General features: G+C 35.0%; 1 protein-coding gene across 10 annotated transcripts in view; it reads left to right on the top strand.

The window, feature by feature from the left end:
• Window positions 1-18310, top strand: part of LOC138942425 (agrin) — a 443133-nt gene that overhangs the window by 180821 nt on the left and 244002 nt on the right. For 8 of the 10 annotated variants that reach the window (XM_070312651.1, XM_070312644.1, XM_070312650.1 and 5 more), the window contains one exon: window positions 8870-8910. The exons of 1 other annotated variant lie outside the window; for it this stretch is intronic. In XM_070312651.1, coding sequence (XP_070168752.1) covers window positions 8870-8910 — 41 coding nt within the window. Of the gene's footprint in view, window positions 1-6035; window positions 6770-8869; window positions 8911-18310 lie in introns of those variants that run through there. One more of the 10 variants, XM_070312654.1, reaches the window with a different exon arrangement.

Here is an 18310-nt window from a genome sequence, read left to right as displayed (position 1 = left end):
TATCGCAATAGTATTAATATGATTAATTACGGTGAGATGTACGGAGCGACTCACGCCACTACCTGCTCAGTCGAGTGTCGCCGCGCGAATGAAGACAAGGTGAAGGGTAGTATAAAAGTATAAATAATAGCTAAGTTAGTACAAACAACAGCGGCGTACGCCGCAAAAAAGGAGCGCCGAATTTTTGTAACGCGATTGAAAATTATTGAAATGCGCGATTAAATTGGATCGTATATAGGAAATAATAATTAATAATCGCGCCGCTCGATTCGTAATCGTTCTATTCTATACACGTTTAATCAACAATGATCAAAAAATTTTGGAATAATAACTTTGTTCTGATATTACAATTTAATATAGAGAAAAGAGATATACCCATAGACTTATATATATATATATATATATATGTATACTAGATTTTTAACAAGCGATGTGACAGGGCAGCTATTTACAATTGGGCAGAATATAACTAGGACTGTCACTCCATAGTTATTTTTGAAAGAAAGGCTGCAATATTAATATAAAAGTATATTAAATATTAATATAAAAGTATATTGAATATTGCAGCTTTCCTTTCAAAAATAAATATCGATTGATAGCCTAGTTACATTCTGCCTAATTGTAAATGACTGCCTGTCACATGGCTGTTAGCCATCTAGGTATAGTATAAAAGTCTATGGATATACTTTTCTAATACTTGGCGCGATTATGTTTCGACGGATAGTACAACGAGACGATATACATGAAGTGATTCGCGCTGCTACCTTCATTCGAGTGTCGCCGCGCGAGAAGCAATGACGTCACGGGATGTAAAAGAATAACGCACCGCCGGCGCCGTAAAATAGGAGTACCGAACTTTTATTACGCGATTGACAGTTTTATTGATTGTGAGGTTTAGTAGTTTAATAGATTAAGAAGAGGCATACCGTTCTGCAATAGATAGTATCTGTCGCAATAGTAGTAAGATGATTAATTACGGCGAGATGTACGGAGCGACTCACACCACTACCTGCTCAGTCGAGTGTCGCCGCGCGAATGATGACAAGGTGAAGGGTAGTATAAAAGTATAAATAATAGCTAGGCTAGTACAAACAACAGCGGCGTACGCCGCAAAAAAGGAGCGCCGAATTTTTGTAACGCGATTGAAAATTATTGAAATGCGCGATTAAATTGGATCGTATATAGGAAATAATAATTAATAATCGCGCCGCTCGATTCGTAATCGTTCTATTCTATACACGTTTAATCAACAAAGATCAAAAAATTTTGAAATAATAACTTTGTTCCGACATTACGATCTAATATAGAGAAAAGAGATATACCCATAGACTTTTATATATATACTAGATGTTTAACAGGCGATGCGACAGGTGAAGCTAGGGCAGCCATTTACAATTGGGCAGAATATAACTAGACTGTCAATCCATAGTTATTTTTGAAAGAAAAGCTGCAATATTAATATAAAAGTATATTAAATATTAATATAAAAGTATATTGAATATTAATATAAAAGTATATTGAATATTGCGCAGCTTTTCTTTCAAAAATAAATATCGAATGACAGTCTAGTTACATTCTGTCTAATTCGTAATCGTTCTATTCTACACACGTTTAATCAACAATGATCAAAAAATTTTGAAATAATAACTTTGTTCTGATATTACGATCTAATATAGAGAAAGGAGATATAACGCGTCGTTCGGAACTTAATTATTTTATGTATCGTGTGCTATTGAAATTGCACAATCAATATTTTACTATCTTTTTCTAAGATGTGTTCATTAAAGGCGGAGCAGCCGTATATAAAGTCGTAAATAAATATAACTGTAATCGAGGAAAAAAGATTAAAACATTATATGTTTATTTCTGCTATTTTAGAGTTCGACGCGAGGATATACGTAATATACAATATATAAAACAGCTTTTTTTACGGATACGCTTATCTCGAAATTCGCGATTCCTGGTAACGAAACGCGAAGGCTCGCCGGGCGATTCTCGGAATCGGCGGGTGAAGGAGGGGGGATGGGGAGCGAGCTTCAAATCGTCGCGAGCGTCACGCAATGTAGACTGTGTTCCGAAATTCATCGCTAGTACTGAAAATCTGTAACATGCATAATATGACCTAGAGATTTCCGGTACTGGCGGTGAATTTTGGAACACGACCATAGTTGATTTTTCGACATATTCCGGTTACAAAACTTTGGAGGATTGAAGCATTAGATTGTTAAAATTAATAAGCTGACGATTATTAAAGAGATTAAGCGAGCCGAAATCGCGACGCTTTTGCCGAAATTATTTGCGTCAGATACATTATTCGCTTACATCTCGTCTACCGTTAAAGATATCGATATTATTCAAGAAAGACATTGTTCTATATGATCTCCGCTACAAGGATTGATGCATTAGAATTTTAAAATTAATAAGCTTACGATTATTAAAGCGATAAATCGAGCCGAAATCGCGACGCTTTTGCCGAAATTATTTGCGTCAGTTATATTATTCGCTTTGATTTCGATTACCGTTAAAGATATCGATATTATTCAAAAAAGACATTGTTCTACATGGTCTCCGCTACAAGGATTGACGCATTAAAATTTTAAAATTAATAAGCTGACGATTATTAAAGGGATTAAGCTGGCGAAAATGGCGACGTCTTTTCCTGGGTCATTCGCGTCTAATGAGTCTATCTCTTAAAGCACATTATTCCTTCTATTTTATTTCGACGCGAGAATATACGTAATATACAATATATAAAGACAGTTTTTTTTCACGGATACGCTTATCGCGAAATTCGCGATTCCTGGTAACGAAACGCGAAGGCTCGCCGGACGATTCTCGGAATCGGCGGGAGAAGGAGGGGGGATGGGGAGCGAGCTTCAAATCGTCGCGAGCGTCACGCAATGTAGACTGTGTTCCGAAATTCATCGCTAGTACTGAAAATCTGTAACATGCATAATATGACCTAGAGATTTCCGGTACTGGCGGTGAATTTTAGAACACGACCATAGTTGATTTTTCGACATATTCCGGTTACAAAACTTTGAAGGATTGACGCATTAGATTGTTAAAATTAATAAGCTTACGATTATTAAAGCGATAAATCGAGCCGAAATCGCGACGCTTTTGCCGAAATTATTTGCGTCAGTTATATTATTCGCTTTGATTTCGATTACCGTTAAAGATATCGATATTATTCAAAAAAGACATTGTTCTATATGATCTCCGCTACAAGGATTGATGCATTAGAATTTTAAAATTAATAAGCTTACGATTATTAAAGCGATAAATCGAGCCGAAATCGCGACGCTTTTGCCGAAATTATTTGCGTCAGTTATATTATTCGCTTTGATTTCGATTACCGTTAAAGATATCGATATTATTCAAAAAAGACATTGTTCTATATGATCTCCGCTACAAGGATTGATGCATTAGAATTTTAAAATTAATAAGCTTACGATTATTAAAGCGATAAATCGAGCCGAAATCGCGACGCTTTTGCCGAAATTATTTGCGTCAGTTATATTATTCGCTTTGATTTCGATTACCGTTAAAGATATCGATATTATTCAAAAAAGACATTGTTCTATATGATCTCCGCTACAAGGATTGATGCATTAGAATTTTAAAATTAATAAGCTTACGATTATTAAAGCGATAAATCGAGCCGAAATCGCGACGCTTTTGCCGAAATTATTTGCGTCAGATACATTATTCGCTTACATCTCGTCTACCGTTAAAGATATCGATATTATTCAAGAAAGACATTGTTCTACATGGTCTCCGCTACAAGGATTGACGCATTAAAATTTTAAAATTAATAAGCTGACGATTATTAAAGGGATTAAGCTGGCGAAAATGGCGACGTCTTTTCCTGGGTCATTCGCGTCTAATGAGTCTATCTCTTAAAGCACATTATTCCTTCTATTTTATTTCGACGCGAGAATATACGTAATATACAATATATAAAGACAGTTTTTTTTCACGGATACGCTTATCGCGAAATTCGCGATTCCTGGTAACGAAACGCGAAGGCTCGCCGGACGATTCTCGGAATCGGCGGGAGAAGGAGGGGGGATGGGGAGCGAGCTTCAAATCGTCGCGAGCGTCACGCAATGTAGACTGTGTTCCGAAATTCATCGCTAGTACTGAAAATCTGTAACATGCATAATATGACCTAGAGATTTCCGGTACTGGCGGTGAATTTTAGAACACGACCATAGTTGATTTTTCGACATATTCCGGTTACAAAACTTTGAAGGATTGACGCATTAGATTGTTAAAATTAATAAGCTTACGATTATTAAAGCGATAAATCGAGCCGAAATCGCGACGCTTTTGCCGAAATTATTTGCGTCAGATACATTATTCGCTTACATCTCGTCTACCGTTAAAGATATCGATTTATATTCGTCATCGATTGATATAAGTATTTATACTAATTACTATTATATTAAAAAAAAGAAACATTTACTTCATTCAATTACTTTATTCATTAATATCGTTAATTTATTCCGATACTTTATTATAATATATCCGCTCTCGTTTTCGGTAATCGAGGAAAAAAGATTAAAACATTATATGTTTATTTCTGCTATTTTATTTCGACGCGAGAATATACGTAATATACAATATATAAAGACAGTTTTTTTTCACGGATACGCTTATCTCGAAATTCGCGATTCCTGGTAACGAAACGCGAAGGCTGGCCGGGCGATTCTCGGAATCGGTGGGAGAAGGAGGGGGGATGGGGAGCGAGCTTCAAATCGTCGCGAGCGTCACGCAATGTAGACTGTGTTCCGAAATTCATCGCTAGTACTGAAAATCTGTAACATGCATAATATGACCTAGAGATTTCCGGTACTGGCGGTGAATTTTGGAACACGACCATAGTTGATTTTTCGACATATTCCGGTTACAAAACTTTGAGAGAAAATTTCGGGTTTTTGCTTTTAGATTGTCTCAAGCGCATTTAATTATAGAGACTGAAATAAAAATTATGGCATAATTTACTCACCAATTTACGTATCTGTTGCATATATGTATATCTGTTGTTTCGTCGATGCCGATTTGTATTTCTTTCAAAATTGAATATGAAGATTCTTTACGTCTTTACTCACACGGATAAATCGCGTAAACCTAACCTGCTTCATTACGTTTGCACGCGCGAATTTATATGATTTAATATTACACTTTCGAAGCGTGTTTATTTTTATATAAGTGTATTCGAAGAAATGCGAAAAAAAAGGTTAGTGATTTTTGGAGCACCGCGAAAAAATAATTAGTAATAATATTTCATTTTTGATATTTTTTTGATATTTGTGACTAATTATGCTTCATTTGATTGACAAGTAGTTACTAATTATTATTACATCAATCAAATGAAGCATAATTAGTCACGAATATCAAAAAATATCAAAAATGAAATATTATTACTAATGATTTTTTCGCGGTGCTTCAAAAATCACTAACCTTTTTCTTCGCATTTCTTCGAATACACGTATGTAAAAATAAACACGCTTCGAAAGTGTAATATTAAATCATATAAATTCGCGCGTGCAAACGTAATCAAGCATGTATTACGCGATTTATCCGTGTGATTAAAGACGTAAAGAATCTTCATAAAATTTTGAAACAAATAGAAATCGGCATCGACGAAACAACAGATATACATATATGCAACAGATACGTAAATTGGTGAGTAAATTATGCCATAATTTTTATTTCAGTCTTTATATAATTAAATACGCTTGAGACAATCTAAAAGCATAAACTCGAAATTTTCTCTCAAAGTTTTGTAACTGGAATATATCGAGAAATCAACTATGGTCGTGTTCTAAAATTCACCGCCATTACTTGAAATCTCTAGTTCATATTATGCATGTTACAGATTTTCAATACTAGCGATGAATTTCGGAACACAGCCTACATATTGCGTGACGCTCGCGACGATTTGAAGCTCGCTCCCCATCCCCCCTCCTTCTCCCGCCGATTCCGAGAATCGTCCGGCGAGTCTCCAGTAGGAGGGGGGATGGGAAGCGAGCTTTATGTCGTTGCGAGCGTCGTGAAGTACGTAGTTGATTTTCGGCCGTGTTGAGCGACGTATCGGGACGGGAGATCGTCGCTCTTATACCGAGATTAATTGTCTCGTCAAGTTAGCGATCTTTATTCGATCGTCGCGCGAATCGCCATCGAACGTCTCCTTCGACGAACATCCCGGGATCCCGGCCATTGGCTCGTGAATTATTCACGTTCTTCGAGACGCGTATTTCGAAGGTCGCGTACGGGTTACGCGAGCATCCCGAATATCAAAATGGCGGTTCCGTCGATCGTCGAAATAGTAATCGCGTGTACGCGAGTTTCGACAGTGCCGAGAAAGAGAAAGTATCGGACAGAAATGGAGAGACGTGAAAAAAAAAGATCGAAGGATCTTTACGCTACGCGCTAAGTACGTTGCAAGTGCTCCGTTAAAAGTAATATCGCACGATCGAAATGTAGAGCGATGCCGGGAGAAAGTATCCCAAATCGGTCTATATATATTTTTCTTTTTCTTCTTACAACGATTACACGCGTATCGGGAAATGTGGAAAAGTATCACGTGTCGAACTTTAAATATCGCGACGCTCGCGAGTGATAATAGCGATTGATAGTGATCTCCAGTCGGATTGACCCGGTTACACGTGTAATGGATCATCGATCATCTCGTAGCATCGGACACGGAAAAATAAATGGATCGGATTATGAGAAAGGAGACAACAACCGTGAACGATTGGTGAGTCCATAATTATGATGAAAATTAATTTAATATATATCTCTTCTAACCCATCCATTTTAAAGCAACGGATCTATTTATAATCTACAATCTATATTTATATCTACGATATCTACGAATCCGTTACCTCAAAATAAAATTAAATTCATCACTCACCAGCACTGATGCGCAACAGCGGACTTGTTGGTCTTGAGATTACGTTGTCTGTAACATACAAATATAAAACTCAAATTATAGCAGCATTTACAATATAATTAATATTTCATACGGAATATTTTATACAATATTTAACGCATACAATGGTAATTGTAAGAAGGTCTTTATAGATGATAAAAAGATTTTTCTTCATATAGAAATTTTTATAGAATTTATGTAAAAGTCTCTTTTTAATTTTTTTTTCTTTAATTTATTCAAATAAAAAGATGTAATTATAATGCGCGTACGCGGTTTTCAACAACTAATATACAAATAATAAATACTCACCCTAGGGTTGTTCCGCTGGCGCAGGATGCCTCTCCTAGGCCTCCTCCTCCTCTCAGGTTGTTAGATGGTTGTTACATTGATCTGTAGCATAGAAATAAAAAATTCAGATTGTAGCAACGCTCAAAGTAATTAATATTTTTAAAAATTTATTGTACGCATTGAATTTTATATTCGATGCATATAATAATAAACAGATCGATTAATAAAATAATTTTATAAATTTTGAAAAAAAGAAAGAAACACTATTCATAACTCTAATAATTTCATATAAAAGTTATAATCTGAAAGTATAAAATTTTACAAGATTATAGCTTTCGTACAAAAATCTTTTTCTCTAATTCTCTCTTGTCTAAATCATATAAATAAAAAGCCAAATTACGCGATTAATTATTTAAATTAAATTGTACGTACGCAATTAATAAATAATTAATATACAAATAACAAATTACTTACCATAGGAAACGCAGCGGGATATCTGAATTTCCCTGTCATTCGTTTTCATTATGTCGTTCTCTTTTTATCTATTGTATAAAAAAAAAAAAAAAAAAAAAAAAAAGATTATTTGATTTAATTTGACAAAATAAAATGTGAAAAATGAAAAGTGATTTAAATGTAATCAAAAAACGGAACAAAATAGAGAAAATGCAATTTAGGCACATGTAGCGCTAAACTCTATTTATCTATTTGCCAATACACACGTGCATAGAATATACAAATAGATGCAAACAACAATAATACCATATTTCTCCGTCAAACGCTTATATTTTTAAGAAATTGGTATCGCGTTTGTGCTTTCTTTAACTGCACAGAGAGATACTTTGTACATTTATATTGTATTTCGTCTCGCGAGACTCATTACGCGACAAGAGCCACGTTCCGGACGACCAGTACGAATGGGCACTAATTAAAGTGAACTTTAATTAAATTAAAATTCTTAATTAAGTTGCATCAGTTAAACGCAATAAATCTTATCGCAACGTAAGCGCTCATATAAATTACTTAATTCCACGTAGGACGGCAGTCTCTTTCGCAGCTTGTGCGCAGTGCTAATTGTGTCATTGTAATTAGTTTGCGTTTTAAACGGCCAAGGTAGAAGCCTTCTGCCAGCTTTGTGACGAGAATTGCGCGAACATTATTTTATAAGATTACTCTATCAGCAATATACATGTATATATCATTTTCACCGGCTCACGTTTGAATTTCTTCGGAACGTACCGAATGCCTTACGACTATCGCATTATTTTTTAATAATAGATCAGCGAAGTTGCAATTGTGTAGAAAGCGTGGCGTTTAATTACGGATACAACATGTGCAATTAAGAATTTTGATCGATCGAGAAAGTAACGAAACTCTGCCTTTATTTTCGCTTAATTACAAGTATAGATTGCGTAGAGATTAGAATTATGAAATTGATTTAAAAATAATGAGCGGCAGCTGAATGCGGGATGCGTTTTAAATGTTACAATGCTAAAATCGCGACGTGAAATTTTCATGTCATAAATAAACGGTGATGGGAAAAAGAGAAAGAGCCGCTTTTACTAAGTAATTAACTGCGTGTACATATAAATATATTGTAACTAATCTTACTAATATTAACCCCCTTTTCTTTCTTTTCAGACATGTCCTACAAGCCGCGTCAACCCATTATCGAGGGTAAGGTATTTTCTGACATAATATACACGTGGCATTAATGGTACGCTAATCCAAATCGGGGAAAGCCTCTCATCCGTTTGAAACACAGCATATATGGCACCTTGTACAAATGTGCGCTACTACGATAATATTGATTTCCCAAATAGACAGCAAGATCCACGTCAATTTCTCACGATACTTTTGACAGAATTCATAGCTTTCTGTTTAATACCAGTATTAAACACAATTATGATATGTCACGTTACGAATCGCGGAATATCTGCGCGAATTCACCCGTTGCTATAAATTATTCGCTTTTTTGCAAAACTAACGTATTATTATATTTTATATATAATATATTTAATTTGGAATTCGATTTGTATCGAAAGTTAGGGACGAATACGCGCTTTTATTTAATCGGTAAAAAGAAAAAAAAAATGCGCGCCCTACGTACAGAATTGGTCAATATATTCTCATACTTTTGTTTCCTGGTGAAATCATAGATTTTAGATAGCTGGACACGCGACGTTTAGAGACGTGTTATTTCGAAGAATAACCCGACGGAATGCGGGTGGTGTCGAGTGGTGCCTTTTAAAATAACCGGCGGCACTCAATTACAACATGAAACGCGCATGGTGGCCTCGCGTACCGTGAAATTGCATTATCGTCGCGAAAACGATCACGATAACACGCGTGTTTCGCGTTGCAACGCATCGCGTCGCGTCACGTAAACGGTTTTCAAAGATATATATTTTTTCACGTCTCTTAACGACATTTAATTCATCTCGTTATTCGTAGCGCGAATAATCGTAATCTCGTCATCGTTCGCGAGATTCGATTGTGAGAGAACGGCCATAAATCTTACGATGAAATACGAGAACAACGAGAGATTTCAGTAACCGAGTACAATGAAAATTTTTGGATATTAGTTTTATTCTGTGTTACATAATACTCTGTATTATATTATCGTATATATATATATATACTCTACTAGACTAGAATTCGAAAAAAATCAACTTGTAAAATATTTTATGACGAGATTTATAACGTTAATTAAAATCTCTCTTGATTATGTATCGTATATTCGAATTTTTGTAAAATGATAATTCCTTTGAAATTTCCACCGTATTCGCTTCGTTTGCGGAGCATTATGAATATCATCCGTGAAATGATAGTATGGATGAAAAATAAAGAAAAATGATTAATAAATCTCTAATTATAATTAAAAATAATATTTATAATTGAGTATAAATAATTAGATATATTTTCATATGGATAGATTTAAACAAACGATTGATCTATAAATTAATATAATAATAATAATAATAATAATAATAATAGGATAAATGAACATAAGCAAAATTCAGGCGACAAGATATCAAAATAGTCGACTCGGACTCATCCCTAAATTCCCTTCTCTTTCTATCTTTTTTCCTTCCGTAAGCGAACACGCGATTTGTACGCACACGCATATTATTTGCACGATACGCAAATAAGCCTTCGAGTAAACGCATAACAGGCTAAAAAATTTTCACTCACGTACGCAAATATTGATAGAGTCTATCTAATATTTTCGAGCTCATCTCCTTGCCTTATTCATCATAGTCACCGAGCGCTTGCAATCTTTTCTAAGCATCGTTTTTCAAACGCGAAATCGCCCATGAAACTCGAGGATATCCGGTCGCGCGCTTCGCGATTATTTACATTTCAATACGTTTATTCGTCTCCCCCTTTTTAATTTATTCTCCAGGGCCTGTTCTCGATTCAGACTATTCTCATTATCGCGGTTACTCTTGTTACCGAGCCTATTCTCATTACCGTGTCTGCTCTCGTTATCGTTGGCTACTCTCGTTAATGAGATCCGGCGATGCTGCCTACACGATACGTCATCTCGTTCGCTATCTCGTACTCTTTGATCAATCCAGAGTTTCGAATGTTCGTATATATTGCGTATAATCAGAATCTTCCGTTACCATATGGAATGTATTGTATGTGCAGACACAATAAAAAAGTATCTGATCGATCGTTCAAATCACATTGAATTTTAATCGATTCCTCTTTTAGAGGGCTTCTTAATTTTCCGATTCGTCTCCGTATAATTAACTCTGAAATTAAATTTTAATTATAAAAGCAGCAATTATACATATACAATAAAATAGGGCTTATCGTTATGAAAGGTCAATTTTCAATCTTTAATTACATTCTTGCAGCTTCATACATTAGACAGTTATCTTTCAATGTTTTTGACATTTAAAATATTTATTAATATCTTGAAAGAGAAGTTTATTGGAAAATGATAGAAAAAAATACGCTAATATAAAACAAGAACAATATTCTTCTATTTCTGATGGAAATTTATACATCAGTACAATCTTATAATATTATACCCGACATTCAACCTCGGTAAAATTGAACACGTATATGTGTACTCTATATTAGCTCTTGTGTATGTATATTATTCATGTTTTTCCCATACTCGCATAAAATCATACACGCTGATGTCTGTAAGATAGCTTCATATAGCGATATAAAACTCGAAATTGGCTATCTACTACACGATGATTGATTGTATAATTTATAATGCGGTACATATTTACTACATATACGTTTGTACATGTGTACTCGGTCAATATTAATATCGAAATTGCATCCTGTTGCAGCTTGCATCCTGCATCAATAATCATATTCGTTATTGCATTCGCAACTAATAATAAAAATTTGATTAAAATAAAGTCTATTGGAAATTCGTGAAAAAAAAAAACATTTGTAATAAAGGCTTTATAATAAATGAAGAAGAATTTCTTTGAAAAATCTTCTTCACTTTTTTTTTTCAAGTAAGTATCTTAATATATGTGCGCGCATATTAATTAATATATTTATATTTAATTATATCCTCAAAGAATTATTTTCAAACAATTTTTCTCTTTGAGGAACGTCCCTACGCGAAACGCTCTGTATATCAGCTCAAGAATTAACACTAAATTAATAATTAACACCAAATTTTCTCATCATACTCACTCGATAATGATCGTTAGAGCGATTAATTTGCTCAAATGTATTTAATAGCTATTTCGCGGATTCTACATATTCGTTAGCGTATTGAAAATGCATATACATACGTGTGCAACAGACTGTACGTCAGGGGAAATACATTACGTATTACATGTAATGCAAAGTTCTATGCAAACAGACAGCTACATATAGCTACGTCTATTACATATAAACTACATAGTTATATGTATATGTACATATATGCATAAATATGATAACGTAGAAATAGCTGATCTCTCTGTTTTTTACGAGTAGTTTATTGCATTTTCTAAAAAAATATTTGCAAGTTTATTTACAGAATTATTGCGTGATTTTTCGAATTCAGGAATTATTGCGTAACTTGATGTTAAAATAAATCTCATTCTCTAGAATTTAGCTTTCGATAAATTAATTAAAATATATGGTAGAATACGTATGAATTAAAAAAAAAAAAAAAATAAAATAATTTTTGAAATATTTTATATCTGCCATGGCAGAGAAATACGTTCATCTCTACAATATAGTCTCAAATAATTTGAGAACCACTGTCCTGTAAACCCGGTCTATCGCGGTGGGTCGATGCTGAATTCGAAACTGAAACCTTCGCGGTCTATATAGGGATGGAGGTGAGGACCGTGTTAGCTTTCATTCGCTAAAAGGCCACCGAAACGCCATTGTCCTATCTCACGAGAATATAATCGGTGAAACGATATACGCGACAACTGCGTTTTGGCCACCCTGCGATTTGCCGTAGTAACGGGATCACGCCTCTGTGTAAACTCGAGTGATGACGGACCGACCTTGTATGTCGGCCCGTCGAAGAATGCCCCGCCAATCGATTTACGTAACAGCCGTGCCCGGGCGAAAAACGGGCTCTACACTGTACTTTAAAGAGCGCAGGTCTTTTAATCGGTCATGCCGCGTATCGATTATTGACGGAGTAGTTGTTTATCGTACCTACTTGCGCTTGCAAATCTCATTAATTCGTCCATTTCATCGATTTCATCGTAGCTATACTTTTTAACTGTATATACTTTTCGCAAAGAGCGGTGATTTAGCCATTTAATCGCACAATAAATCTCTTTGTCAAATTATTGATTGTTTAATTATATATCCGACAATCCTTCGACTACAACGTAAGACTATAATCTAAAGATTGAGGGTTGCAGAAAAAAAGTACGCAAGAGGGGGTCGCGAGAATGCGAAAGAACGTAAACGAAACTTGGCCGAAGGTCAATGGCAACGAGAGTTTTTCCAATGCTGCTTTTATTGCCGTTACCGCTCTTAGCGGTATCACCGTTGTTTTCCGCGGAAATTTGAAACGTAGTTGGCGCATCTTTAGACGTACGCAAGTACGTCGCCATCGCACCCATCTCGCGAGAGGGGTGTGATAAGGTTACGCTAAGAAATTGGCCGAGGGTGGCAGGAACGGAGGGCAAACTTTCTCTCCCCCCCTTTCTCCGCCTTATCCTTTCTTTCTTCCTTCCGTCTACTAAATCCAACTCGGTCTTACTTCGTGCCGAAACTACTACTTGACGATTTCTTCTTCTTGTTGCACTTTGAGCGCGCTCGGTGTTACTTCGCGAGACGTCGATCAGAGGAAGGAAAAGAGTCGAAGGTTTACACGAAGTCGGGTGAAGAAAGAATCTTATACAGTCGTTATCTTGTCACGGGAGAAGTACGGTACGATACGCACTCTTTTACGCTGTTACGGGGATTATCGCGTCACTGTTTCCACTCTCTCGTCTTTTTAGATTTCAGTTTCTTTTCAAATCTTGTATGTTAGACAAGAAAAAAAAAATTTTTTTTTCTTTCATAAATGACGATCACTATTGATTATCGACGAATAGAAAGAGACCGTAAAATATACTCGTACTAGTGTGAAAATATACGCCGGGATGAAATTTCCAATAAACTTCTAGCATTTGCCAACAGTATAGCCTTGATCAAAATTCATCCATATGCAATGAACAAACTCGTTAAAGCGTCTCAGTTTGCAGGAGTGTCATTCCTATATACTCGATATCGCGTTCGATATGCGCAACAGCCCCGCAATGCGTAATGTAATTACATAACGTAACGTGCGTAATTATCGCCCGTAATAACACTTTGTTCTATTTAGGAATTAATGGAGAGGAGGCGAGCGTTGTTGCAAGATTAAAATTACCATTATTTTAACGAGATTTACATATTATTTATGCATGTAAATCAAGTAAGCTGAAGATAAAATGCGAGATGAAAAAATATTACGCTTCGTTGATTCTTCGATATCGAGTTAATATTTTATATGCCAAGTTAATACTTAATGTCAAGATTGGATGTCAAGAACTTTGACGGGCTGCAACGAATTATAGCTTCCGAAAGTCGATAATATCTTTATTTATTAACATTTACTTCATGTATATTTTGTTAAATTTTGCAACTAGCTTCAATATGACATAATAATTTATAAGATAATGAGTCACTGATTGTTGATTAATTCAACTTATAAATTCAATAAAAGTTTATGTAAAATTCAAAATCCACATATTAAAGAATCAAATGCGTTAATTTTTTAACTAACTGTATTCTCTCTTTCTCTATTATACAATACGACTCTCAATAAACCATAATATTTATTATACAATTTTAATAAATTTTTTTCTGAGCTTATAAATGTTGGATACAATATTATAGAAAAGGAGAAAATATTTAACAATTTTTAATAATGAATAATATTTTTCTATTAATATTGTATTACTGTATCAAGTGTTTGATCGAAGCTAGTTAATCAAAACTTAATTAATGCAACTAATACGTTTACTTGGATCGAGTTCTGCTTCAACGATAGCGAATCCCACGCGCTGGTCAATCTTCTTCTCTTCGGTTTATTCTACGATAAGCGGCAGGTGCGCAATAATATAAACATTTTATTATATTATTGTGTCACTGTGTGTGCTCGGGTCAGCCAGCACGGAGCTAATTGACTTTCGCCGATAACAGTTTTCCGCGATAGTTTCCCAATACCAAGAGCTGCAATGGGGGAACGTTCGCGGGATTCGAAGAGATTTCGTTAATTGATCGATATTTATTTAAAGGATCCCGGTCCGAGTTGTCCTCCTCGTACTCGTAATAATAAAGATATACGATCGTCTATAAAAATCATAAAAGAGTTAACCATATAATATATAAAAAAAAAATTGTTAATTTTTTCACATATCTGTGTACATCGACAAATATAATATATAAGCAAGATTATTTTATTACTGCTTTAAATACAAAATACACATGAGACAATGATTTAATGATAGATTAGACTCAATTTAAAATTTAAAAAGACGGTGGTAATATTATTATATTATCATTGTTGTGTATATATATATATATATTTCTATAGCAAACTATAAGCATTCATATATATTTTTATAGCAAACTTAAGAATAGACGTCGACTGACATCCGTCAAATATAATAATTTTATAATTTAAATTCGTAACGAGAGAATATATTCAAGTAATGTATTTATATAGAGCTGAACGTTAATACATACATCGAATGATAATATTTTACTAGACAGGGTAACCAGGGAAAATAGTTTCCGTTTTTCCGATATCGGTCTTTCGGTCCATCACTCTTGCAGGCGTGGTAGAAACGCTTTGGTTGCGCAACAACCCAGATATAAAACTAAAAAGCATCGAGGCAAAGCAAGCTTTCGTCGCCGATTTTAGCAGCATTACCTGGAACGCAGGAATTTTTATAATCCCCACGAATTAAAATGCTATTGAGTCGATGATGAAACGTAAAGACTCTTTTGTCGAGGCTTATAATAATTTTATTAATTTCTATCTATATTCCCCGCGTATTATGTAGCATATACACAGATTATTTATTTTACAAAGTATCTTCAAGTTAAACGAGAAATATTTATTTTTATCTATTTTATATGCAAATTTTAATTTATAAAAATCTTGAAAAATCTCGATCATTACAATTCGAAAATCATTGATTTCGATATTAAAATAAATTTCTAATGCGCGCGAAGATAACTTATATCAATTTTCTGATAATATTAATGAAATGAATGTAAGAGAAGTAAGAAAATGGAGAGTATAATTACGATTTTCGAATCGGGCGATGTGTCGTGTTTTTCGGTCAAATCCACAATGAAGGGCAACGGCGGCTGTCGACTCTCTGAAAGCGCGATAATCGACGACCCGATGTCCCCGGCCCGTTGCATAGGATATCAGCCGGCGCGAAAATGTTACGGCATCGGCACGGTAACTAAAAAAAGAGGGAGACAGAAACACAAGCCCATATCCGCGCCTGGAATTCGCGCGCCACCGAAAATCGAGGGCATAAATTAATCAACTGGGCGAATCCTGCGGACCGACAGCCTCGTTTATCGACGTTTCTCCTCGTTCTTTCCTAGCTTTTCGAACAAATAGATTTTCTAGATATAGAAGGCTCACGCTATTGTAAAATATAAATTGCAGAGTAATTTATTCTGTACGTTTTCTATGTCCCTATGTTAAAGTTTACTATGTATAAAAGGTTATATTTTCAATTTATTTTATCTTCCAATCGTGTAAATTTTAAACCGATATCATTCATTAATTATTTCACGCGCGTCTTTTTTTATGTTCTTATCAAAAACTTATTTCTATTATTATATATTTTGCTATTTTTTATCCATATCTGAGAAACAGATAATTGAATTTTTCGACTCTGAATATATTTAGTTTTTTTAAACCGTATATATTTCTTATTTATTATTAAATTTATCATTAAAAGAGATATATTGAGATGTCTGTGCAAATGAATAAAAAATTTTGTAATTTAAATTGTATATTATTTTCCTATATTGTGCAGATATAACTTAGGATGCGAAGATTAAACTCGCAAAGATTTACCCAAGACTTCGAACCACATTTTATCGCGACGGTAATCACATACAAGACACCATCGACGGGGTAGATCCCTTTTACCGCGGTCGTTCGTTAAAATCGTCGCGCGTCGAATTCGTCGATAAATCCGTGAGTAACGGTGCGACCTTAAATTAACGGATTAAAGTCGCATTAGCTAAATGCGAGATTGACGCGGTTTCACCGGTTTCTCGGTACGCGTGTATACTTATACGTACGTAACGTTGGTTCGTGCCGTGTATCGCGGTTGTGCATGTGTATGTGCTTCTGCGAGGACCCCGTAACTTCTGCAGCAGCCGTCCTGTGACTGAGACATGGTTCCCCCGGGATCGCTGGTCGAGATTTACGAATCCCCCCAAATCCTTCCCCTCTGTATCGCTACCGTCGATTTATACACGTGTGCGCTTGGTACGCCGCGCTCTCTCCTTCCGGCTTTGTTCAACGAGTCGTTCCTTTGAAAACGAGAGAGGAAGCTTAGCGATCTCTAAACCCACCGAGAAATGCTTTTTTTTAGAAATGCTTTTTCGAAGAAAAAACGCCGACTCGAGTAGAACTGGTCGTCGCGCTGCAAAACGCTATGCGCTCTATATGATACTTTAACGCTTCGACTTCCTCGCGCACGATTTTTTTTTTTTTTTTTTTTTTTTTTTAATAAGAGGAAATATAAAGATGCGCAAATTAGAGATTAAATGTACTATCAATGGAACATATCAATATGGATCGTTTTAATATTTTCTGGTCGACTTTTTTTTCTTGGCGAATTTAAATTAAGACATAATTGTGGATTACATTTTTTTTTTTTTTTTTTTAGCAATAATAATCGTTTAGCCAAATTGTGCGCTTTAAAAATATGAATATAACAAATACTTATTTTTGATTTGAGAGCTTTTAAATACACGATAATCTATTAAGAATTCATGTTATCGTTTCAATTCACGTGCGAAAATATAGAGGTGCCGGGACGATGTTAAGGCTGATACGCGCGCTGAATACATCCCTTGGATTGTCACATTGAATCCCTCTATCGTGCACATAATACCGGTACTATAGTTCGCATCGACAAGCTTCTTTGTGTCCGCATGATATCAAGTTCAAACGCAACGTGCTTGCGAGCAAAGGGTAATATTATGAGGAGTAACAAGTATTCGTCTACATATTTCCATGGCCTTCGACGGTCTTTAAAAGAAAGAGAGAGAGAGAGAGAGGGGGGGGGGGAGAGAGTGAGAGAATTGTAAGTTGTTTATGAAACGGAATTTTCACATAATATTCTATCGTTGTTCTATATGGCCTCATAAAATTATTATAAAATACGAAGAAACATTCAAAATTTAACAATCCAATTATTTAAAAATGTTCGCTGAGAAAAAGAGAGAGCGATATATTAATACAAATTTAATTTGCATCTCAATTATCGAGATACTTCGTTAAAAAAAAAAGAAGAAGACACAATGAGACATAACGAGTCTTCCTTAAATGTTTACGGAGAAAAAATTTTC

This window comes from Polyergus mexicanus, unplaced genomic scaffold, assembly GCF_030449975.1.
Source record: "Polyergus mexicanus isolate NDT 795.1 unplaced genomic scaffold, iyPolMexi1.0 SCAF_22, whole genome shotgun sequence".
Taxonomy (NCBI): domain Eukaryota; kingdom Metazoa; phylum Arthropoda; class Insecta; order Hymenoptera; family Formicidae; genus Polyergus; species Polyergus mexicanus.
The sequence above is the reverse complement of the archived record's forward strand: the minus strand, read 5'-3'. Positions and strand labels throughout refer to the sequence as shown.